At 46.2% G+C, this 24686-nt stretch overlaps 2 protein-coding genes across 6 annotated transcripts in view; one reads left to right on the top strand and one right to left on the bottom strand.

Moving 5' to 3' along the window:
* LOC133550695 (F-actin-uncapping protein LRRC16A-like) overlaps positions 1–1803 on the bottom strand; it is a 30461-nt gene extending 28658 nt beyond the window's left edge. For all 5 annotated transcript variants that reach the window (XR_009806368.1, XR_009806367.1, XM_061896681.1 and 2 more), the window contains exon 1: positions 1677–1803. Coding sequence is in view for 3 of the 5 variants with exons in the window: in XM_061896681.1 (XP_061752665.1) it covers positions 1677–1698 (22 nt within the window). In the remaining 2 variants the exon portion in view is untranslated. The remainder of the gene's footprint in view (positions 1–1676) is intronic.
* Positions 1804–1927: 124 nt separating this feature from the next.
* On the top strand, positions 1928–22285 carry LOC133550646 (ectonucleotide pyrophosphatase/phosphodiesterase family member 3). Its single transcript, XM_061896571.1, has 18 exons — positions 1928–2230; positions 13821–13902; positions 14302–14436; positions 14509–14634; positions 14703–14763; positions 14835–14932; positions 15038–15117; positions 15184–15303; positions 15366–15475; positions 15547–15612; positions 15684–15756; positions 16125–16233; positions 16305–16427; positions 17527–17558; positions 18534–18661; positions 19675–19744; positions 19924–20011; positions 22251–22285. The coding sequence occupies exons 1-18, from the start codon at positions 2207–2209 to the stop codon at positions 22283–22285; spliced, it is 1560 nt and encodes a 519-aa protein (XP_061752555.1). The 5' UTR covers positions 1928–2206.
* Positions 22286–24686: the final 2401 nt, after the last annotated feature.

Here is a 24686-nt window from a genome sequence, read left to right as displayed (position 1 = left end):
AAGTCCATCAAAGCTGAGACTTGTGATTCGTGCACAGCAGCAACACTTGGAAGCAGGATGAGGGGGAAGAGGAACAATATCATAAATATAAAATGGACAAAGTTGTGTTTAACTCTCACTTTAGCATCTCGTTGCACACAACTGTGGTGCCTTCAAGGACCCTGGAGTAAAGTTGGAAACAGAGACGTGACTAGTTATGAAAGACAGGTCCTAGTAAAAGTCATAATCATCATTTATTGGAACAAAGTTGGCCTGCAAAAGCTGGATTTAAGGGTTATAAAAATATTGGAGGAAGTCTTTAGCGCCCGAATAAGACAAAATGAGTCAGGGATTTGAACGCTTGATGGGAAAATAATTATTGATAAAACTAAAAGATTATTAATAACTAGTACTGTACTTCCTGGTTATCATGTGCTGCTTTACAACCAGAAGGTCAATATTTATTATCCAGAATCATTCAAGGCAACTTCAGCTCTGCATGATGTCATAGTTGATACAATAAAGTGTCATATTTGATACAATAAAGTGTCATAGTTGATACAATAAAGTGTCATATTTGATACAATAAAGTGTCATAGTTGATACAATAAAGTGTCATTTTATACAATAAAGTGTCATATTTTATACAATAAAGTGTCATATTTTATACAATAAAGTGTCATATTTTATACAATAAGGTGTCATAGTTGATACAATAAAGTGTCATATTTGATACAATAAAGTGTCATAGTTGATACAATAAAGTGTCATATTTGATACAATAAAGTGTCATAGTTGATACAATAAAGTGTCATATTTGATACAATAAAGTGTCATAGTTGATACAATAAAGTGTCATATTTTATACAATAAAGTGTCATATTTTATACAATAAAGTGTCATAGTTGATACAATAAAGTGTCATATTTTATACAATAAAGTGTCATATTTTATACAATAAAATGTCATATTTTATCAAATAAATCATCATATTTTATACAATAAAATGTCCTATTTTATAAAGTAAATTGTCATATTTTATACAATAAAATGTCATATTTTATACAATAAAATGTCATATTTTATACAATAAAATGTCATATTTTATACAATAAAATGTCATACTTTATACAATAAAATCCCATATTTTATATAATAAAAACATAATTCATGATTGAAAAAGACAGATGAGGGCAATAATTATTAATGTACAGACAGGCAGTGTCCCGTGATGTAAGCTTTCATAATAACCATAAGATTAATGATAATGATAAAATAGATATTAAAGGCTAAAATGAGGCAATAGAAAAGTGGTCAAAGTTGTGTTTGGAAGAAGTTGTCAGGCCACGCCCACTCCCGCATGCGGAAGTAGCAGGTACGCCCACCTTCCCTCGGGACATGAAAACAAAAGTTTTGTCTCCAAAATGTCTCCAAAGTCATCCAAGACAACCTCAAATGTCTCCAAAGTCATCCAAGACAACCTCAAATGTCAGCCGCGTCCCAGCAATACTTTTTTATACAACTAACACTTTTTTCTTCCTGACTTTGACTCGACGTGAGGAGCAGCAAGCACACACACACACACACACACAAACACACACACACACACACACACACACACACGCACACACACACGCACACGCACACTCACACTCACACGCACACGCACACGCACACGCACACGCACACACACTTACCGAAGAGCTCGGAATGGTCCATGACTTCACCTTCCGGCAGCGGACATTCCCGCCAGGACGGTGCGGTGTTGGTGTGCAACGTGCAGGAGCGCAGGCGCAGCAAAGTGGGCGGTGGCAACACGGTCACGTGACGGCTGCACAGGGACACCTGCCGGTCAGACACGTGCGTGCACGCAGACTGACGGTGGGCGTCACCTGTCCGGAAGTGACGTCACAGAAGTCATGTGTTCTGCCAATCAGTGACTGGAGTCACAGCAGGTCCGCAGGTCACTGAGTCGCACCTGCTCGCTTGCGGTCTGAGTCCCGGTCTAACTTTGAGTCTAAGTCGGAGTCTAAGGCTCACTTTGAGTCCCAGTTTAAGTCTAAGTCGGAGTTGAAGTCTAAGTCTAAGTTTAAGTCCATGTCTTATCTAAGTCTGAGTCTTGGTCTGAGTTTAATTCTAAGTCTAAGTCTATATCTTACCTAAGTCTGAATCTTAGTCTGAGTTTAATTCTAAGTCTAAGTCTAAGTGTAAGTCTGAGTGTGTGACCATGAAGAAGAAGCACCACATCCTTGTGAGTACCACACTACACACTACACACTCGGTGTCCAAGTCTAAGTCTGAGTTTAAGTCTGAGTCTGAGTTTAAGTCTAAGTCTGAGTCTAAGTCTGAGTGTGAGTGTGAGTGTGTGACCATGAAGAAGAAGCACCCCGTCCTTGTGAGTACCACACTACACACTCCACACTACACACTTGGTGTCTAAGTCTAAGTCTGAGTTTAAGTCTGAGTCTGAGTTTAAGTCTAAGTCTGAGTCTGAGTCTGAGTCTGAGTGTGAGTGTGAGTGTGTGACCATGAAGAAGAAGCACCCCGTCCTTGTGAGTACCACACTACACACTACACACTAGGTGTCCAAGTCTAAGTCTGAGTTTAAGTCTGAGTCTGAGTTTAAGTCCAAGTCTGAGTCTGAGTCTGAGTCTGAGTGTGAGTGTGAGTGTGTGACCATGAAGAAGAAGCACCCCGTCCTTGTGAGTACCACACTACACACTCCACACGTGGTGTCTAAGTTTAAGTCTAAGTTTAAATCTGAGTCTAAGTTTAAGTCTAAGTCTGAGTCTAAGTCTGAGTGTGAGTGTGAGTGTGTGACCATGAAGAAGAAGCACCCCGTCCTTGTGAGTACCACACTACACACTACACACTACACACTTGGTGTCTAAGTCTAAGTCTGAGTTTAGGTCTGAGTCTAAGTTTAGCTCTAAGTTTAAGTCTGAGTCTAAGTCCGAGTGTGAGTGTGTGACCATGAAGAAGAAGCACCCTGTCCTTGTAAGTACCACACTACACATTACACACTTGGTGTCCAAGTCTAAGTCTGAGTTTAGGTCTGAGTCTGAGTTTAGGTCTAAGTCTAACTCTGGGTCTGAGTGTAAGTCTGAGTGTGTGACCATGAAGAAGAAGCACCTCATCCTTGTGAGTACCACACTACACACTTGGTGTCTAGGTCTAAGTCTGAGTTTAGGTCTGAGTCCGAGTTTAGGTCTAAGTCTAAGTCTAAGTCTGAGTGTGGGTGTGACCATGAAGAAGAAGCACCCTGTCCTTGTAAGTACCACACTACACACTTGGTGTCCAAGTCTCAGTCTGAGTTTAGGTCTGAGTCTGAGTTTAGGTCTAAGTCTAAGTCTGAGTCTAAGTCTGAGTGTGAGTGTGTGACCATGAAGAAGAAGCACCTATTTCTTGTGAGTACCACACTACACACTAAACACTACACACTTTGTGTCTAGGTCTAAGTCTGAGTTTAGGTCTGAGTCTGAGTTTAGGTCTAAGTCTGAGTGTGAGTGTGAGTGTATGACCATGAAGAAGAAGCACCTTGTCCTTGTAAGTACCACACTACACACTACACACTCGGTGTCCAAGTCTAAGTCTGAGTTTAGGTCTGAGTCTGAGTTTAGGTCTAAGTCTAAATCTGAGTCTGAGTCTAAGTCTGAGTGTGAGTGTGTGACCATAAAGAAGAAGCACCCTGTCCTTCTAAGTACCACACTACACACTTGGTGTGTAAGTCTAAGTCTGAGTTTAGGACTGAGTCTGAGTTTAGGTCTAAGTCTAAGTCTGAGTCTGAGTCTAAGTCTGAGTGTGAGACCATGAAGAAGAAGCACCTCATACTTGTGAGTACCACACTACACACTACACACTCGGTGTCCAAGTCTAAGTCTGAGTTTAGGTCTGAGTCTGAGTTTAGGACTAAGTCTAAGTCTGAGTCTAAGTCTGAGTGTGAGTGTGTGACCATGAAGAAGAAGCACCCTGTCCTTCTAAGTACCACACTACACACTTGGTGTCTAAGCCTAAGTCTGAGTCTAAGTCTAAATCTAAGATACCACAATACACACACTACACTTTTACACACACTACACTTATTACACAAACTACACAACACACACTACATAATTCATACTACATAATACAATACACACACTACACTTATTACACACACTACACTTATTACACACACTACACAACACATACTACATATTACATACTACACAATGCACACTACACTTACTACACACACTACACAACACACACTACACAACACATACTACATATTACATACTACACAATGCACACTACACTTACTACACACACTACACAACACACACTACACAACACATACTACATATTACATACTACACAATGCACACTACACTTACTACACACACTACACAACACACGCTACATATTACATACTGCAAAATACACACAATACACAACACACACTACATATTACACACTACACTTACTACACACACTACACTTACTACACACATTACACAACACATGCTACACATTACATACTACACAATAGACACACTACACTTATTACGCACACTAAACAACACACCCTACATATTACATACTACACAATAGACACACTACACTTACTACACACACTACACTTACTACACACATTACACAACACATGCTACACATTACATACTACACAATAGACACACTACACTTATTACACACACTAAACAACACACCCTACATATTACATACTACACAATACACAGATTACTACACAGACTACACTTACTACACACACTACACAACACATACTAAATATTACATACTACACGATACACACACTACACTTACTACACACGTTACACAATATACGCTACACACACTACACTAACTGCACACACTACACTTACTACACACACTACACAACACACGCTACATATTACATACTGCACAATACACACATTACACAACACACACTACATATTACATACTACACAATACACACACTACACAACACACGCTACATATTACATACTGCACAATACACACTACATATTACATACTACACAATACACACACTACACTTACTACACACATTACACAACACACGCTACACATTACATACTACACAATAGACACACTACACTTATTACACACACTACACCTATTACACACACTAAACAACACATACTACATATTACATACTACACAATACACAGATTATTACACAGACTACACTTACTACACGCACTACACAACACATACTAAATATTACATACTACACTATACACACACTACACTTACTACACACGTTACACAACACACGCTACACTTTGCATACTACACAATACACACACATTACACAACACACGCTACACTTTACATACTACACAATACACACACTACACTTACTACACACACTACACTTACCACACACATTACACAACACACGCTACACCTTACATACTACACAATACACACACTACACTAACTGCACACACTACACTTACTACACACACTACACTTACTACACACATTACACAACACACGCTACACTTTACATACTACACGATACACACACTACACTTACTACACACACTACACTTACTACACATATTACACAACACACGCTACACATTGCATACTACACAATACACACACTACACTTACTACACACACTACACTTACTACACATATTACACAACACACGCTACACATTGCATACTACACAATACACACACTACACTTACTACACACACTACACTTACTACACACATTACACAACACACGCTACACATTGCATACTACACACTACACTTACTACACACACTACACTTACTACACACATTACACAACACACGCTACACATTGCATACTACACAATACACACACTACACTTACTACACACATTACACAACACACGCTACACATTGCATACTACACAATACACACACTACACTTACTACACACACTACACTTACTACACACATTACACAACACACGCTACACATTGCATACTACACAATACACACACTACACTTACTACACACATTACACAACACACGCTACACATTGCATACTACACAATACACACACTACACTTACTACACACATTACACAACACACGCTACACATTGCATACTACACAATACACACACTACACTAAGTGCACACACAACACTTACTACACACATTACACAACACGCACTACACCTCACATACTACACAATACACACACTACACTAAGTGCACACACTACACATGACACACTACATGATTAGACCTGGACTTGCTGTGAGTGTGATAAGAAGTATGTTGTGGTGCAGCTGAAAGAGCAAGAAGGTGCAGATGTAAAACACTAGAGTTCTTCCACAAAGATCTTTATATTGCAGCTTTAACTTACATTCTCTTTACATTCCACACACTTCATCCCTTTTTCAGGGCATTATGATGATGTCTTCAAGAGTCTTACAAGCTGGAGCTTCTGCTACGGAACCTCTTTCTAGAGTCCAGCAGTGGAAACAGTCCTTGGTGGGGCTGGGAGGAGTCTCCCAACATTTTCTCAGACCTGGTCAGGCAGCGGCTTTTTGCCATAGGAGGAAGAGGAGCACTGATGATCCTCAGCACTCTCTGCTGAGACTTGCAGTCTGAGGCCCTGCAGGCTCCAGTCCAAACAGAGATGCAGGTGGTCTCTATAGTGGCTCTGTAGAACCTGCTGAGGACATGGGGGGAGGGAGCTGTGCTCTTTTCATCCAAGGCAGAAAGTGCATGCGCTGCTGAGCTCTTTTCACAAGAACCCCGGTGTGTAGGGACCAGATCATATTGTCAGTGATCTGCACCCCCAGGAACTTGGTGCTGCTTACCATCTCCACCGCTGTGCCATTGATGAAGAGTGGAGCGTGGCTGGACTGGTGACTTCTGAAGTGGACCATGATCTCCTTGGTCTTGTCAACGTTCAGGACCAGGTTGTTGGTTCTGCACCAGTCAACCAGATGTTTCACCTCCTCCCTGTAGTCCAAGTCATTGTTGTCATGGGTGAGGCGCACTACTGTTGTGTACTTCACAATGTGGTTAGTAGTGGACCTGGTGCAGCAGTCATGTTGTGTACTTCACAATGTGGTTAGTAGTGGACCTGGTGCAGCAGTCATGTTGTGTACTTCACAATGTGGTTAGTAGTGGACCTGGTGCAGCAGTCATGTTGTGTACTTCACAATGTGGTCAGTAGTGGACCTGGTGCAGCAGTCATGTTGTGTACTTCACAATGTGGTCAGTAGTGGACCTGGTGCAGCAGTCATGTTGTGTACTTCACAATGTGGTTAGTAGTGGACCTGGTGCAGCAGTCATGTTGTGTACTTCACAATGTGGTCAGTAGTGGACCTGGTGCAGCAGTCATGTTGTGTACTTCACAATGTGGTTAGTAGTGGACCTGGTGCAGCAGTCATGTTGTGTACTTCACAATGTGGTTAGTAGTGGACCTGGTGCAGCAGTCATGTTGTGTACTTCACAATGTGGTTAGTAGTGGACCTGGTGCAGCAGTCATGTTGTGTACTTCACAATGTGGTTAGTAGTGGACCTGGTGCAGCAGTCATGTTGTGTACTTCACAATGTGGTTAGTAGTGGACCTGGTGCAGCAGTCATGTTGTGTACTTCACAATGTGGTCAGTAGTGGACCTGGTGCAGCAGTCATGTTGTGTACTTCACAATGTGGTTAGTAGTGGACCTGGTGCAGCAGTCATGTTGTGTACTTCACAATGTGGTTAGTAGTGGACCTGGTGCAGCAGTCATGTTGTGTACTTCACAATGTGGTTAGTAGTGGACCTGGTGCAGCAGTCATGTTGTGTACTTCACAATGTGGTTAGTAGTGGACCTGGTGCAGCAGTCATGTTGTGTACTTCACAATGTGGTTAGTAGTGGACCTGGTGCAGCAGTCATGTTGTGTACTTCACAATGTGGTTAGTAGTGGACCTGGTGCAGCAGTCATGTTGTGTACTTCACAATGTGGTTAGTAGTGGACCTGGTGCAGCAGTCATGTTGTGTACTTCACAATGTGGTTAGTAGTGGACCTGGTGCAGCAGTCATGTTGTGTACTTCACAATGTGGTTAGTAGTGGACCTGGTGCAGCAGTCATGTTGTGTACTTCACAATGTGGTCAGTAGTGGACCTGGTGCAGCAGTCATGTTGTGTACTTCACAATGTGGTTAGTAGTGGACCTGGTGCAGCAGTCATGTTGTGTACTTCACAATGTGGTTAGTAGTGGACCTGGTGCAGCAGTCATGTTGTGTATTTCACAATGTGGTTAGTAGTGGACCTGGTGCAGCAGTCATGTTGTGTACTTCACAATGTGGTTAGTAGTGGACCTGGTGCAGCAGTCATGTTGTGTACTTCACAATGTGGTTAGAAGTGGACCTGGTGCAGCAGTCATGTGTACTTGACAATGTGGTTAGTAGTGGACCTGGTGCAGCAGTCATGTTGTGTACTTCACAATGTGGTTAGTAGTGGACCTGGTGCAGCAGTCATGTTGTGTACTTCACAATGTGGTCAGTAGTGGACCTGGTGCAGCAGTCATGTTGTGTACTTCACAATGTGGTTAGTAGTGGACCTGGTGCAGCAGTCATGTTGTGTACTTCACAATGTGGTCAGTAGTGGACCTGGTGCAGCAGTCATGTTGTGTACTTCACAATGTGGTCAGTAGTGGACCTGGTGCAGCAGTCATGTTGTGTACTTCACAATGTGGTCAGTAGTGGACCTGGTGCAGCAGTCATGTTGTGTACTTCACAATGTGGTCAGTAGTGGACCTGGTGCAGCAGTCATGTTGTGTACTTCACAATGTGGTTAGTAGTGGACCTGGTGCAGCAGTCATGTTGTGTACTTCACAATGTGGTTAGTAGTGGACCTGGTGCAGCAGTCATGTTGTGTACTTGACAATGTGGTTAGTAATGGATCTTGTGCAGCAGTCATGTTGTGTACTTCACAATGTGGTTAGTAGTGGACCTGGTGCAGCAGTCATGTTGTGTACTTCACAATGTGGTTAGTGGTGGACCTGGTGCAGCAGTCATGTTGTGTACTTGACAATGTGGTTAGTAATGGATCTTGTGCAGCAGTCATGTTGTGTACTTCACAATGTGGTTAGTAGTGGACCTGGTGCAGCAGTCATGTTGTGTACTTCACAATGTGGTTAGTGGTGGACCTGGTGCAGCAGTCATGTTGTGTACTTGACAATGTGGTTAGTAATGGATCTTGTGCAGCAGTCCTGTTGTGTATTTCACAATGTGGTCAGTAGTGGACCTGGTGCAGCAGTCATGTTGTGTACTTCACAATGTGGTTAGTGGTGGACCTGGTGCAGCAGTCATGTTGTGTACTTCACAATGTGGTTAGTAGTGGACCTGGTGCAGCAGTCATGTTGTGTACTTCACAATGTGGTTAGTGGTGGACCTGGTGCAGCAGTCATGTTGTGTACTTGACAATGTGGTTAGTAATGGATCTTGTGCAGCAGTCATGTTGTGTATTTCACAATGTGGTCAGTAGTGGACCTGGTGCAGCAGTCATGTTGTGTACTTCACAATGTGGTTAGTGGTGGACCTGGTGCAGCAGTCATGTTGTGTACTTCACAATGTGGTTAGTAGTGGACCTGGTGCAGCAGTCATGTTGTGTACTTCACATTGTGGTTAGTAGTGGACTTGGTGCAGCAGTTATGTTGTGTACTTCACAATGTGGTCAGTAGTGGACCTGGTGCAGCAGTCATGTTGTGTACTTCACAATGTGGTCAGTAGTGGACCTGGTGCAGCAGTCATGTTGTGTACTTCACAATGTGGTTAGTAGTGGACCTGGTGCAGCAGTCATGTTGTGTACTTCACAATGTGGTCAGTAGTGGACCTGGTGCAGCAGTCATGTTGTGTACTTCACAATGTGGTTAGTAGTGGACCTGGTGCAGCAGTCATGTTGTGTACATCACAATGTGGTTAGTAGTGGACCTGGTGCAGCAGTCATGTTGTGTATTTCACAATGTGGTTAGTAGTGGACCTGGTGCAGCAGTCATGTTGTGTACTTCACAATGTGGTTAGTAGTGGACCTGGTGCAGCAGTCATGTTGTGTACTTCACAATGTGGTTAGAAGTGGATCTGGTGCAGCAGTCATGTTGTGTACTTCACAATGTGGTTAGTAGTGGACCTGGTGCAGCAGTCATGTTGTGTACTTCACAATGTGGTTAGAAGTGGACCTGGTGCAGCAGTCATGTTGTGTACTTGACAATGTGGTTAGTAATGGATCTTGTGCAGCAGTCATGTTGTGTACTTCACAATGTGGTTAGTAGTGGACCTGGTGCAGCAGTCATGTTGTGTACTTCACAATGTGGTTAGTGGTGGACCTGGTGCAGCAGTCATGTTGTGTACTTGACAATGTGGTTAGTAGTGGACCTGGTGCAGCAGTCATGTTGTGTACTTCGCAATGTGGTTAGAAGTGGACCTGGTGCAGCAGTCATGTTGTGTACTTGACAATGTGGTTAGTAGTGGACCTGGTGCAGCAGTCATGTTGTGTACTTCACAATGTGGTTAGTAGTGGACCTGGTGCAGCAGTCATGTTGTGTACTTCACAATGTGGTCAGTAGTGGACCTGGTGCAGCAGTCATGTTGTGTACTTCACAATGTGGTTAGTAGTGGACCTGGTGCAGCAGTCATGTTGTGTACTTCACAATGTGGTCAGTAGTGGACCTGGTGCAGCAGTCATGTTGTGTACTTCACAATGTGGTCAGTAGTGGACCTGGTGCAGCAGTCATGTTGTGTACTTCACAATGTGGTCAGTAGTGGACCTGGTGCAGCAGTCATGTTGTGTACTTCACAATGTGGTTAGAAGTGGACCTGGTGCAGCAGTCATGTTGTGTATTTGACAATGTGGTTAGTAATGGATCTTGTGCAGCAGTCATGTTGTGTACTTCACAATGTGGCTAGTAGTGGACCTGGTGCAGCAGTCATGTTGTGTACTTCACAATGTGGTTAGTGGTGGACCTGGTGCAGCAGTCATGTTGTGTACTTCACAATGTGGTTAGTAGTGGACCTGGTGCAGCAGTCATGTTGTGTACTTCACAATGTGGTTAGTAGTGGACTTGGTGCAGCAGTTATGTTGTGTACTTCACAATGTGGTCAGTAGTGGACCTGGTGCAGCAGTCATGTTGTGTACTTCACAATGTGGTCAGTAGTGGACCTGGTGCAGCAGTCATGTTGTGTACTTCACAATGTGGTTAGTAGTGGACCTGGTGCAGCAGTCATGTTGTGTACTTCACAATGTGGTTAGTAGTGGACCTGGTGCAGCAGTCATGTTGTGTACTTCACAATGTGGTCAGTAGTGGACCTGGTGCAGCAGTCATGTTGTGTACTTCACAATGTGGTCAGTAGTGGACCTGGTGCCGCAGTCATGTTGTGTACTTCACAATGTGGTCAGTAGTGGACCTGGTCCAGCAGTCATGTTGTGTACTTCACAATGTGGTTAGTAGTGGACCTGGTGCAGCAGTTATGTTGTGTACTTCACAATGTGGTCAGTAGTGGACCTGGTGCAGCAGTCATGTTGTGTACTTCACAATGTGGTCAGTAGTGGACCTGGTGCAGCAGTCATGTTGTGTACTTCACAATGTGGTTAGTAGTGGACCTGGTGCAGCAGTCATGTTGTGTACTTCACAATGTGGTCAGTAGTGGACCTGGTGCAGCAGTCATGTTGTGTACTTCACAATGTGGTTAGTAGTGGACCTGGTGCAGCAGTCATGTTGTGTACTTCACAATGTGGTCAGTAGTGGACCTGGTGCAGCAGTCATGTTGTGTACTTCACAATGTGGTTAGTAGTGGACCTGGTGCAGCAGTCATGTTGTGTACTTCACAATGTGGTTAGTAGTGGACCTGGTGCAGCAGTCATGTTGTGTACTTCACAATGTGGTCAGTAGTGGACCTGGTGCCGCAGTCATGTTGTGTACTTCACAATGTGGTCAGTAGTGGACCTGGTCCAGCAGTCATGTTGTGTACTTCACAATGTGGTTAGTAGTGGACCTGGTGCAGCAGTCATGTTGTGTACTTCACAATGTGGTCAGTAGTGGACCTGGTGCAGCAGTCATGTTGTGTACTTCACAATGTGGTTAGTAGTGGACCTGGTGCAGCAGTCATGTTGTGTACTTCACAATGTGGTCAGTAGTGGACCTGGTGCAGCAGTCATGTTGTGTACTTCACAATGTGGTCAGTAGTGGACCTGGTGCAGCAGTCATGTTGTGTACTTCACAATGTGGTCAGTAGTGGACCTGGTGCAGCAGTCATGTTGTGTACTTCACAATGTGGTCAGTAGTGGACCTGGTGCAGCAGTCATGTTGTGTACTTCACAATGTGGTTAGTAGTGGACCTGGTGCAGCAGTCATGTTGTGTACTTCACAATGTGGTTAGTAGTGGACCTGGTGCAGCAGTCATGTTGTGTACTTCACAATGTGGTTAGTAGTGGACCTGGTGCAGCAGTCATGTTGTGTACTTCACAATGTGGTTAGTAGTGGACCTGGTGCAGCAGTCATGTTGTGTACTTCACAATGTGGTTAGTAGTGGACCTGGTGCAGCAGTCATGTTGTGTACTTCACAATGTGGTTAGTAGTGGACCTGGTGCAGCAGTCATGTTGTGTACTTCACAATGTGGTTAGTAGTGGACCTGGTGCAGCAGTCATGTTGTGTACTTCACAATGTGGTTAGTAGTGGACCTGGTGCAGCAGTCATGTTGTGTACTTCACAATGTGGTTAGTAGTGGACCTGGTGCAGCAGTCATGGGTCATCAAGGTGAACAGCAGTGGACTCAGGACTCAGGATGCAGCCCTGGGGGGAGGCGGTGCTCAGGTAGATGGCACTGGAGGTGTTGTTGCCCACTCTCACAGACTGGGGTCTGTCTGTGAGGAAGTCCAGCAGCCAGTTGCATAGGGGGGTACTGAATCCAAGGTTTGCTCACGGTGGTGTTGAATGCTGAGCTGAAGTCCAGAAACAACATCCGCACGTGTGAGTCCTTTCCTTCCAGATGTTCTAAGCTCAGGTGGAGTGCAGAGGAGATGTCGTCCTCTGTGGAGCGGTTAGGGCGATAAGCGAACTGGTATGAGTGGAAGGTGGGGGGAAGTCTGGAAACAATGGGTTCCTTTACCAGCCTCCCCCAGGACTTCATTAAGATGGGGGTGAGTGCAACAGGGCGATAATCATTGAGGGAGGAGATATAGGGGGTTTTAGGTACTGGAATGATTGTGGCTGTCTTAAAACCTGATGGTACCACAGCCTGGGTCAGCGTGGTGTTGAATATGTCTGTGAGAACCCCCGCCAGCTGGTCTGCACATCCCTTAAGCACCTTGCCCGGAATGTCATCAGGTCCTGGTGCTTTCCAGGGGTTCACTCTCCTCAGGGTTCTCTGGACATCCGCTGTGTTCAAGTTGAGCGGCTGCTCATCAGGGCGAGGGATGGACTTCCTCGTGCTCCAAACCTTGCAAAGTGCTTGTTGAGGTCGTTCAGAAAGCTGATGCTGTTGTCTCAGGGACAGGGGGCAGCTTTATAGTCGGTGATGACCTGTATGCCCTGTCACATTGGTCTAGTGTTGGTGGGGTTCTCCGAGAAGTCCTGCACTTTCTGACTGTGAGCATGCTTTGCAACCCTAATGGCACAGTTCAGGTTAGCTCTGGCGGTTTGAAGTGCTTCCATGTCGCCAGACTTAAAAGCCTTGTTCCAACAACACAACACAATATAACACATACACACAGTACACACACTACACAGTACACACAGTTGGAGTTGTCCCTGAGAGGCTGGAGCCTACCCTAGCTGATGCAGTTTGAGGGGCGGGATCATGCTAATGCTAATGCTAGCATACTTTTTTTACAGGTTGGCGTCCTGGCCGTGTCCGTTGTGACTCTGATCCTGGGACTGGGACTGGGACTGGACCTGCAAACTTGTCGAAAGCAAGGTACCCTCACACTCAGGTGGTGTTGCCATGGCGACACAGGATGACTCAATACCTGCTGACTCAGCGTGACTCACCGGCACCTTTCGAGTCTTTTCCACAGAGCAAACTCCATAAGTCTTCCAGTGGCGCGGAAAACACACCTGTCACATCGTTACACCTGTCACACCTGTCACCCTCGTCACACCTGTCACCCTCGTCACACCTGTCACCCTCGTCACACCTGTCACATCGTTACATCTGTCGCACCTGTCACCCAATCCCACTTGTCACCCGCGTCATACCTGTCACACCCGTCACCCCAACATCCCCTCCCCCCGTCACACCCGTAGCCCCAGCATAACCATCACACCCATCACATGGCCCCCCTGTCATGCTTTAATTGGTGTTGTCCCCTCCCAGTGGCGCCGCAGACGTCATGCCGCGGCCGCTGCTACCAGCCGTATGACGACGCCACACCCGGCTGCAGATGTGACAGCGGCTGCGCCGCCGTCGGCAGCTGTTGCCATGACTACCACGACCTCTGCACGGCTCCCAGTGAGTGCGCCGCCGCGTGCCGCCCGACCTCACAGCAGGTTGGCTAACAGAGAAGGTGTCACCTGCACGCAGGTGAACTGTGGGAGTGCACCAGGCTGCGCTGCGGCGAGGCGAGGCTTCCGACCAGCAGGTGTCACTGTTCTGGCGACTGCATGGCCGCACACGATTGCTGCACCAATTACCAGCATGTTTGCCTGGGTGAGACGCCGCAATGCATGGTGGGTAGGCGACCACACCCGCAAACCGCTTGTCCTCTGTCTTCTCAGGACAACCAGAGTGGGTGGAGGACCAGTGTGACGACCTGTCACGGCCCACCTGTCCACCAGGGTACCAGCGACACGCCCCCCCCCGCAGGTGCCTGCTAACTGCAAGTAACTCCGCCCATCTTCTGCTCGCAGCTTCAAGCAGCAGCCGCTTCTTCTGGTCTCGCTGGACGGCCTGCGAGCGGACTACCTGCAGACCTGGAGCGCCCTCGCCCCCGTGTTGACCAAACTCAGTGAGTTCTGGCTTTGAATTCGCCTTAAGTTGTGTTAGCAACATTAGCGTCACTGACGCTAACTGGGGTAGACTCCAGCTGTGACAGGAAGCTGTCTTCTTTCAGGGACGTGTGGGACGTCAACTTCTTTCATGCAAGCGGCTTTTCCCAGCAAGACCTTTCCTAACCACTACACCATCGTGACGGCAAGTATCCTCCACCCGCATGCCCAGCTCAATGGGGTCTAAGCCACGCCCCTTCACGCCTCACAGGGTCTGTACCCCGAGTCCAACGGTTTGATCGACAACGTCATGTACGATCCCGTGATGGACGCCATCTTCACTTTGTCCGGTCCGGAGAAGGACAACCCGGACTGGTACTTGGGACAACCGGTGAGTTGCGTACCTTGAGGGCGGGTCACATGACCAGAAGTAACATTCTCTTTCCCCAGCAGATTTGGCACACAGCAAAGTTCCAGGGACTGAAGTCTGGAACCTTCTTCTGGCCGGGGTCTGACGTGAAAATAAACGGCAGCTTCCCGGACCTGTATCGACCTTATGACGGGTACGGGTGTTGTTGGGGTTCCTCAGAGGAAACTCCAATCCTGTTCATTGCGCTTTGGGGACTCTCTGCAGGAAGATCCCCTTTGAGGAACGAGTCCTGACGCTGCTCAAGTGGTTTCAGCTGCCGGAGCAGGAGCGGTGGGTGGACCCGACCCGGAACTGAGAAGAACTCGTAGCCACCATGTCACCTCCTGTTCTTCCTCTTCCAGACCCGACTTCTTCACGCTGTACTTGGAAGAGCCCGACAAATCTGGACACAGCTTTGGTCCTGTCAGCGGAGGAGTACGTTGATGCGCCCGTCCCCGGAACCACTCCGATCTTTTCTGATCCGCTTATCTCACCTCTCAGCCTGGCACCCAGCCAAAGGGTTTATGGGTCTTATCGCTCGCCACGTCAGCCTGTGCCCGCCTGTGTCCTCGGTCCACCTAGCCACGCACCCGCTCACCTTTTCAACGTCTCCACCGCCCCGAGATAACGAGCCATAAACCTGTAGAAAAGTAGTTCTAAACATGGAGATAACGAGCTATAAAGCTGTAGAAAAGTAGTTGTAAACACGTCCAAGGGCGTGGCCCGCGGTGCGCTCAGCAGACAAGGAGGTGGCCGTAGTGTGATCCCTAACACGTAACAGGTGCTGGCGCTTGTGTGCCCAGGTGGTGGCGGCCTTGATGGCGGTGGACAAGGTGGTGGGTCAGCTGATGAACGGCCTGAAGCAGCTGGGCCTGCAGGGCTGCGTGAACATCCTGGTCCTGGCCGATCACGGTGAGCCAGCCAAGAGGACACTCGCCGTGGCCGCTGACAGGAAGTAGCACTGACGCAGGGCGCCATGACAGGTATGGAGGAGACCAGCTGTGACAGGAAGGAGGCGCTGGAGGACCTGCTGGGTGACGTCAGCGCTCTCTGGGTCACAGAAGGTCCCTTTGGGCGAGTCCGCTCCAAGGACAAGGATGTCGCCTGTGAGTAGATCTCAGGCTCCACCCGCTGTGGGAGGAGCCTGTATGAGAAGTGTACAGGTGTGCTGACTTTGGACACAGGAAGTGGCTTCAACAATATTTCATCATTCAACAACATTGATTATCATTTCATTCATTTATGAAATCATTGATTACATTTATCTTTTCTATTTCCACATAATACTATCTTTATTATGTATGTATACATATATTATATACTATATTTATTATCTATGTATACATATATTATATTTATTATCTATGTATACATATATTATATTTATTAAGTATGTATACATATATACTAAGTTTTTAAAATGTATGTACACATATATTATATATTTATTATGTGTACAACAAAATTATATACTATACATGTTATGTATACATACATTATATACTATATTTATTATGTATGTATACTTATATACTATATTTATTATGTATGTATACATATATGTATACATATATAATACATATATATTATACATAATACATTCATGTATATTATTATTCTTGTTAATATGTATATATATGTATATATATATGTAAATATGTATATATAACCATTTCTATGGATACATATACATATATACAATTTTATGTATATATATATGTATATGTATATATATATATATATATATATATATATATCCATCCATCCATCCATTTTCTACCGCCTATTCCCTTTCGGGGTCGCGGGGGGCGCTGGCGCCTATCTCAGCTACAATCGGGCGGAAGGCAGGGTACACCCTGGACAAGTCGCCACCTCATCGCAGGGCCAACACAGATAGACAGACAACATTCACACTCACATTCACACACTAGGGCCAATTTAGTGTTGCCAATCAACCTATCCCCAGGTGCATGTCATATATATATATATATGCACACACACACACACACACACATATATATATATATATATATATATATATATATATATATATATATATATATATATATATATATATATATATATATATATATATATACACTTCCTAGTTAGTGCGGGGTGTAGTGATGGCTGTGTGTGTGTGTGTGTGTGTGTGTGCGCGTCTAAATGATGTCATCATGTCAGATGTGTGTGTGTGTCTTTCAGTGGATGCCGCAGAGCTTGTTGCCAACATGACGGTGAGCATGTGACACACCACCTACTGTAGAGCCGAGCGTGTCATAAATGTAACACATATGTTACAGATGTAACATGTATGACATGTTGCTTATGAAACACATGTAACATATGTTACATATTGCTTATGTAACATGTGTAGCATGTGTTGTACATTGTTTAAAGTGTAAGCAATGTGCAACGCATGCTACGCATGTTATGTGATTATGTAACATGGTAACATATGTAATATGTGCTGCACATTCCTTCTATAACATATGTATATGTTACATATTGCCTAACATGTGGTACATTCTGCTTATGTAACAATTGTAATTTAAGTAAAATATTGCTTATGTAAAATTACATACTGCTCATGTAATATATGTAACATGTGTTACATATTGTATATATAACAAATGTAACACTTGTAACACGTTAAATATTGCTTATATAACATGTAATATGTGCAACATGTGTTACATATTGCCTGTGTGGCGTATGTAACATGCGCTACATATTGTTTATGTAACGTGTGACATGCGGTATATAGTCATTTTGTAACATATGTAACGTTTCTGATGTAGCACCTGTTACACATTGTCTATGCTACATTTTGCCGATGTAACATGTGCTACATATTGCTTGTGTAACATGTGTCGCATTGTGCCTAGGTAACATTTGTTACATATTGCTTATGTAAAATACGCAACATGTGTTACATATTATTTTCGTAACAGATGTAGCATATTGCTTATATAACAGATGTTACATATTGCTTATGTAACATGTTTTACATATTGCATGTGTAACATGTGCTACATATTACATGTGTTACATCGTGCTTAGGTAGTAACCTGTGTTACATAATGCTTATGCAACATATCCATGCTTATGTAACATGTGTTACATGTTTCTTTTGTAAAATAGGTAACATTATTTGTTATATGTGTAACATATGATGTAATGCATGTAATGTTTCATGTTGCACATTTCAGTGCAAAAAGGATAACCAAAAGATCCGCCCCTATTTGAAGTCCCACCTTCCCAAGCGTCTGCACTTTGCCAACAGTCGTCGCATTGAGGACGTCAACGTTCTTGTGGAGCCAAAATGGCTGTTTGAGAGGTAGTGACGGCTCACCTGTTGGCTCACCTGTAGGCTCACATGTAGGTCAACTGTAGGCTCACCTGTAGGCTCACATGTAGGCCAACTGTAGGCCAACTGTAGGCTCACCTGTAGGCTCACCTGTAGGCTCACATGTAGGCTCAACTGTAGACTCACCTGTAGACTCACCTGTAGACTCACCTGTAGGCTCACCTGTAGGCTCACCTGTAGGCCAACTGTAGGCCAACTGTAGGCTCACCTGTAGGCTCACATGTAGGCTCAACTGTAGACTCACCTGTAGACTCACCTGTAGGCTCACCTGTAGGCTCACCTGTAGGCAAACTGTAGGCCAACTGTAGGCTCACCTGTAGGCTCACATGTAGGCTCAACTGTAGACTCACCTGTAGGATCACATGTAGGCTCAACTGTAGACTCACCTGTAGGCTCACGTGTGGGATCACATGTAGGCTCAACTGTAGACTCACCTGTAGGCTCACGTGTGGGATCACATGTAGGCTCAACTGTAGACTCACCTGTAGGCTCAAGTGTAGGCTCGCCTGTAGGCTCACTTGTAGACTCAACTTTAGGCTCACCTGTAGACTCACCTATAGGCTCACCTGTAGGCTCACCTGTAGGCTCAACTGTAGACTCACCTATAGGCTCACCTGTAGGCTCACCTGCAGAATCACCTGTAGGCTCACCTGTAGGCTCACCTGCAGAATCACCTGTAGGCTCACCTGTAGAATTACCTGTAGGCTCACTTGTTGACTCACCTTTAGGCTCAACTGTAGACTCACCTGTAGACTTACCTATAGGCTCAACTGTAGGCTCACCTGTAGGCTCAACTGTAGACTCACCTGTAGGCTCACCTGTAGAATCACCTGTAGGCTCAAGTGTAGGCTCGCCTGTAGGCTCACTTGTAGGCTCACCCGTAGACTCACCTTTAGGCTCACCTGTAGACTCACCTGTAGACTCACCTGTAGGCTGACCTGTGCAGCTCCAGACTTGTGTGTGACTGTTATGTTGTCTTTCAGGCAGCCAGGATCACTCAGCTTCTGTTCAGGAGGAGCACACGGTTATGACAACGATGCAGCCAGCATGCATGTGAGCACACACTAGATGGGGGGCAACACCCAGCCACTCCACTAATATACTCTTCTTATTATTATTCTTCTTCTCCTTCTTCTTCTTCCTCCTCCTTCTTCTTCTTCTTCCTCCTCTTCTTCTTCTTCTTCTTCTTCTTCTTCCTCTTCTTCTTCTTCTTCCTCCTCCTTCTCCTGCAGGCCATGTTCATCAGCCATGGACCAAAGTTCCACTCCCGCCTCCAAGTGGAGCCTTTTTCCAACATCGAGCTGTACAACCTCATGTGTGGTCAGTCATGCAAGGCACCAAGTGTGCACCAGTGTGAGACTGTGTCAGTGAGACAGTGTCAGTGTGAGACTGTGTCAGTGAGCACACCAGTGTGAGACTGTGTCAGTGAGACAGTGTCAGTGTGAGACTGTGTCAGTGAGCACACCAGTGTGAGACTGTGTCAGTGAGACTGTGTCAGTGTGAGACAGTGTCAGTGAGACAGTGTCAGTGAGACAGTGTCAGTGTGAGACAGTGTCAGTGAGACAGTGTCAGTGTGAGACTGTGTCAGTGAGACAGTGCCAGTGTGAGACTGTGTCAGTGAGACTGTGTCAGTGAGACAGTGTCAGTGTGAGACTGTGTCAGTGAGACTGTGTCAGTGAGACAGTGTCAGTGTGAGACTGTGTCAGTGAGACTGTGTCAGTGTGAGACTGTGTCAGTGAGACAGTGCCAGTGTGAGACTGTGTCAGTGAGACTGTGTCAGTGTGAGACAGTGTCAGTGAGACAGTGTCAGTGTGAGACAGTGTCAGTGAGACAGTGTCAGTGAGACTGTGTCAGTGAGACAGTGCCAATGTGAGAGTGTGTCAGTGAGACTGTGTCAGTGAGACAGTGTCAGTGTGAGACTGTATCAGTGAGACTGTGTCAGTGTGAGACTGTGTCAGTGAGACAGTGTCAGTGTGAGACTGTGTCAGTGAGACTGTGTCAGTGTGAGACTGTGTCAGTGAGACAGTGTCAGTGTGAGACTGTGTCAGTGAGACAGTGCCAGTGTGAGACTGTGTCAGTGAGACAGTGTCAGTGTGAGACTGTGTCAGTGAGACAGTGCCAGTGTGAGACTGTGTCAGTGAGACAGTGTCAGTGAGACAGTGTCAGTGAGACAGTGTCAGTGTGAGACTGTGTCAGTGAGACAGTGCCAGTGTGAGACTGTGTCAGTGAGACAGTGTCAGTGTGAGACTGTGTCAGTGAGCACACCAGTGTGAGACTGTGTCAGTGAGACTGTGTCAGTGTGAGACAGTGTCAGTGAGACAGTGTCAGTGAGACAGTGTCAGTGTGAGACTGTGTCAGTGAGACAGTGCCAGTGTGAGACTGTGTCAGTGAGACTGTGTCAGTGAGACAGTGTCAGTGTGAGACTGTGTCAGTGAGACTGTGTCAGTGTGAGACTGTGTCAGTGAGACAGTGCCAGTGTGAGACTGTGTCAGTGAGACTGTGTCAGTGTGAGACAGTGTCAGTGAGACAGTGTCAGTGTGAGACAGTGTCAGTGAGACAGTGTCAGTGAGACAGTGTCAGTGAGACAGTGTCAGTGTGAGACTGTGTCAGTGAGACAGTGCCAGTGTGAGACTGTGTCAGTGAGCCTGTGTCAGTGAGACAGTGTCAGTGTGAGACTGTGTCAGTGAGACTGTGTCAGTGTGAGACTGTGTCAGTGAGACAGTGCCAGTGTGAGACTGTGTCAGTGAGACTGTGTCAGTGTGAGACAGTGTCAGTGAGACAGTGTCAGTGTGAGACAGTGTCAGTGAGACAGTGTCAGTGAGACAGTGTCAGTGTGAGACTGTGTCAGTGAGACAGTGCCAATGTGAGACTGTGTCAGTGAGACTGTGTCAGTGAGACAGTGTCAGTGTGAGACTGTATCAGTGAGACTGTGTCAGTGTGAGACTGTGTCAGTGAGACAGTGTCAGTGTGAGACTGTGTCAGTGAGACTGTGTCAGTGTGAGACTGTGTCAGTGAGACAGTGTCAGTGTGAGACTGTGTCAGTGAGACAGTGCAGTGTGAGACTGTGTCAGTGAGACAGTGTCAGTGTGAGACTGTGTCAGTGAGACAGTGCCAGTGTGAGACTGTGTCAGTGAGACAGTGTCAGTGAGACAGTGTCAGTGAGACAGTGTCAGTGTGAGACTGTGTCAGTGAGACTGTGCCAGTGTGAGACTGTGTCAGTGAGACTGTGTCAGTGAGACTGTGTCAGTGTGAGACTGTGTCAGTGAGACAGTGCAGTGTGAGACTGTGTCAGTGAGACTGTGTCAGTGTGAGACTGTGTCAGTGAGACAGTGTCAGTGTGAGACAGTGTCAGTGAGACAGTGTCAGTGAGACAGTGTCAGTGTGAGACTGTGTCAGTGAGACAGTGCCATGTGAGACTGTGTCAGTGAGACTGTGTCAGTGAGACAGTGTCAGTGTGAGACTGTGTCAGTGAGACAGTGTCAGTGTGAGACTGTGTCAGTGAGACAGTGTCAGTGTGAGACTGTGTCAGTGAGACAGTGTCAGTGTGAGACTGTGTCAGTGAGACAGTGTCAGTGTGAGACTATGTCAGTGTGAGACTATGTCAGTGAGACTGTGTCAGTGTGAGACTGTGTCAGTGAGACAGTGTCAGTGTGAGACTGTGTCAGTGAGACAGTGCCAGTGTGAGACTGTGTCAGTGAGACTGTGTCAGTGAGACAGTGTCAGTGTGAGACTGTGTCAGTGAGACAGTGCCAGTGTGAGACTGTGTCAGTGAGACTGTGTCAGTGAGACAGTGTCAGTGTGAGACTGTGTCAGTGTGAGACTGTGTCAGTGAGACAGTGTCAGTGTGAGACTGTGTCAGTGAGACAGTGTCAGTGTGAGACTGTGTCAGTGAGACAGTGCCAGTGTGAGACTGTGTCAGTGAGACTGTGTCAGTGAGACAGTGTCAGTGTGAGACTGTGTCAGTGAGACAGTGCCAGTGTGAGACTGTGTCAGTGAGACTGTGTCAGTGAGACTGTGTCAGTGAGACAGTGTCAGTGAGACAGTGTCAGTGTGAGACTGTGTCAGTGTGAGACTGTGTCAGTGAGACAGTGTCAGTGTGAGACTGTGTCAGTGAGACAGTGCCAGTGTGAGACTGTGTCAGTGAGACTGTGTCAGTGAGGACAGTGTCAGTGTGAGACTGTGTCAGTGAGACAGTGCCAGTGTGAGACTGTGTCAGTGAGACTGTGTCAGTGAGACTGTGTCAGTGAGACAGTGTCAGTGAGACAGTGTCAGTGTGAGACTGTGTCAGTGTGAGACTGTGTCAGTGAGACAGTGTCAGTGTGAGACTGTGTCAGTGAGACAGTGTCAGTGTGAGACTGTGTCAGTGAGACAGTGCCAGTGTGAGACTGTGTCAGTGAGACTGTGTCAGTGAGACAGTGCCAGTGTGAGACTGTGTCAGTGAGACTGTGTCAGTGAGACAGTGTCAGTGTGAGACTGTGTCAGTGAGACAGTGTCAGTGTGAGACTGTGTCAGTGAGACTGTGTCAGTGTGAGACTGTGTCAGTGAGACTGTGTCAGTGTGAGACTGTGTCAGTGAGACAGTGTCAGTGTGAGACTGTGTCAGTGAGACAGTGTCAGTGTGAGACTGTGTCAGTGAGACTGTGTCAGTGAGACAGTGTCAGTGTGAGACTGTGTCAGTGAGACAGTGCCAGTGTGAGACTGTGTCAGTGAGACTGTGTCAGTGAGACAGTGTCAGTGAGACTGTGTCAGTGAGACTGTGTCAGTGAGACAGTGTCAGTGAGACAGTGTCAGTGTGAGACTGTGTCAGTGAGACAGTGTCAGTGTGAGACTGTGTCAGTGAGACTGTGTCAGTGAGACAGTGTCAGTGTGAGACTGTGTCAGTGAGACAGTGTCAGTGTGAGACTGTGTCAGTGAGACAGTGTCAGTGTGAGACTGTGTCAGTGAGACAGTGTCAGTGTGAGACTGTGTCAGTGAGACTGTGTCAGTGAGACAGTGTCAGTGTGAGACTGTGTCAGTGAGACAGTGTCAGTGTGAGACTGTGTCAGTGAGACAGTGTCAGTGTGAGACTGTGTCAGTGAGACAGTGTCAGTGTGAGACTGTGTCAGTGAGACAGTGTCAGTGTGAGACTGTGTCAGTGAGACTGTGTCAGTGAGACAGTGTCAGTGTGAGACTGTGTCAGTGAGACAGTGTCAGTGTGAGACTGTGTCAGTGAGACAGTGTCAGTGTGAGACTGTGTCAGTGAGACAGTGTCAGTGTGAGACTGTGTCAGTGAGACAGTGTCAGTGTGAGACTGTGTCAGTGAGACTGTGTCAGTGAGACAGTGTCAGTGTGAGACTGTGTCAGTGAGACAGTGTCAGTGTGAGACTGTGTCAGTGAGACAGTGTCAGTGTGAGACTGTGTCAGTGAGACAGTGTCAGTGAGACAGTGCCAGTGTGAGACTGTGTCAGTGAGACTGTGTCAGTGAGACAGTGTCAGTGTGAGACTGTGTCAGTGAGACAGTGCCAGTGTGAGACTGTGTCAGTGAGACTGTGTCAATGAGACAGTGTCAGTGTGAGACTGTGTCAGTGAGACAGTGTCAGTGTGAGACTGTGTCAGTGAGACAGTGTCAGTGTGAGACTGTGTCAGTGAGACTGTGTCAGTGAGACAGTGTCAGTGTGAGACTGTGTCAGTGAGACAGTGCCAGTGTGAGACTGTGTCAGTGAGACTGTGTCAGTGAGACAGTGTCAGTGTGAGACTGTGTCAGTGAGACTGTGTCAGTGAGACAGTGTCAGTGAGACTGTGTCAGTGAGACAGTGTCAGTGTGAGACTGTGTCAGTGAGACAGTGTCAGTGTGAGACTGTGTCAGTGAGACAGTGTCAGTGTGAGACTGTGTCAGTGAGACTGTGTCAGTGAGACAGTGTCAGTGTGAGACTGTGTCAGTGAGACAGTGTCAGTGTGAGACTGTGTCAGTGAGACAGTGTCAGTGTGAGACTGTGTCAGTGAGACAGTGTCAGTGT

Source organism: Nerophis ophidion, linkage group LG04, assembly GCF_033978795.1.
Source record: "Nerophis ophidion isolate RoL-2023_Sa linkage group LG04, RoL_Noph_v1.0, whole genome shotgun sequence".
Classification (NCBI taxonomy): Eukaryota; Metazoa; Chordata; class Actinopteri; order Syngnathiformes; family Syngnathidae; genus Nerophis; species Nerophis ophidion.
This window is presented reverse-complemented; position numbering and strand designations above follow the sequence as displayed.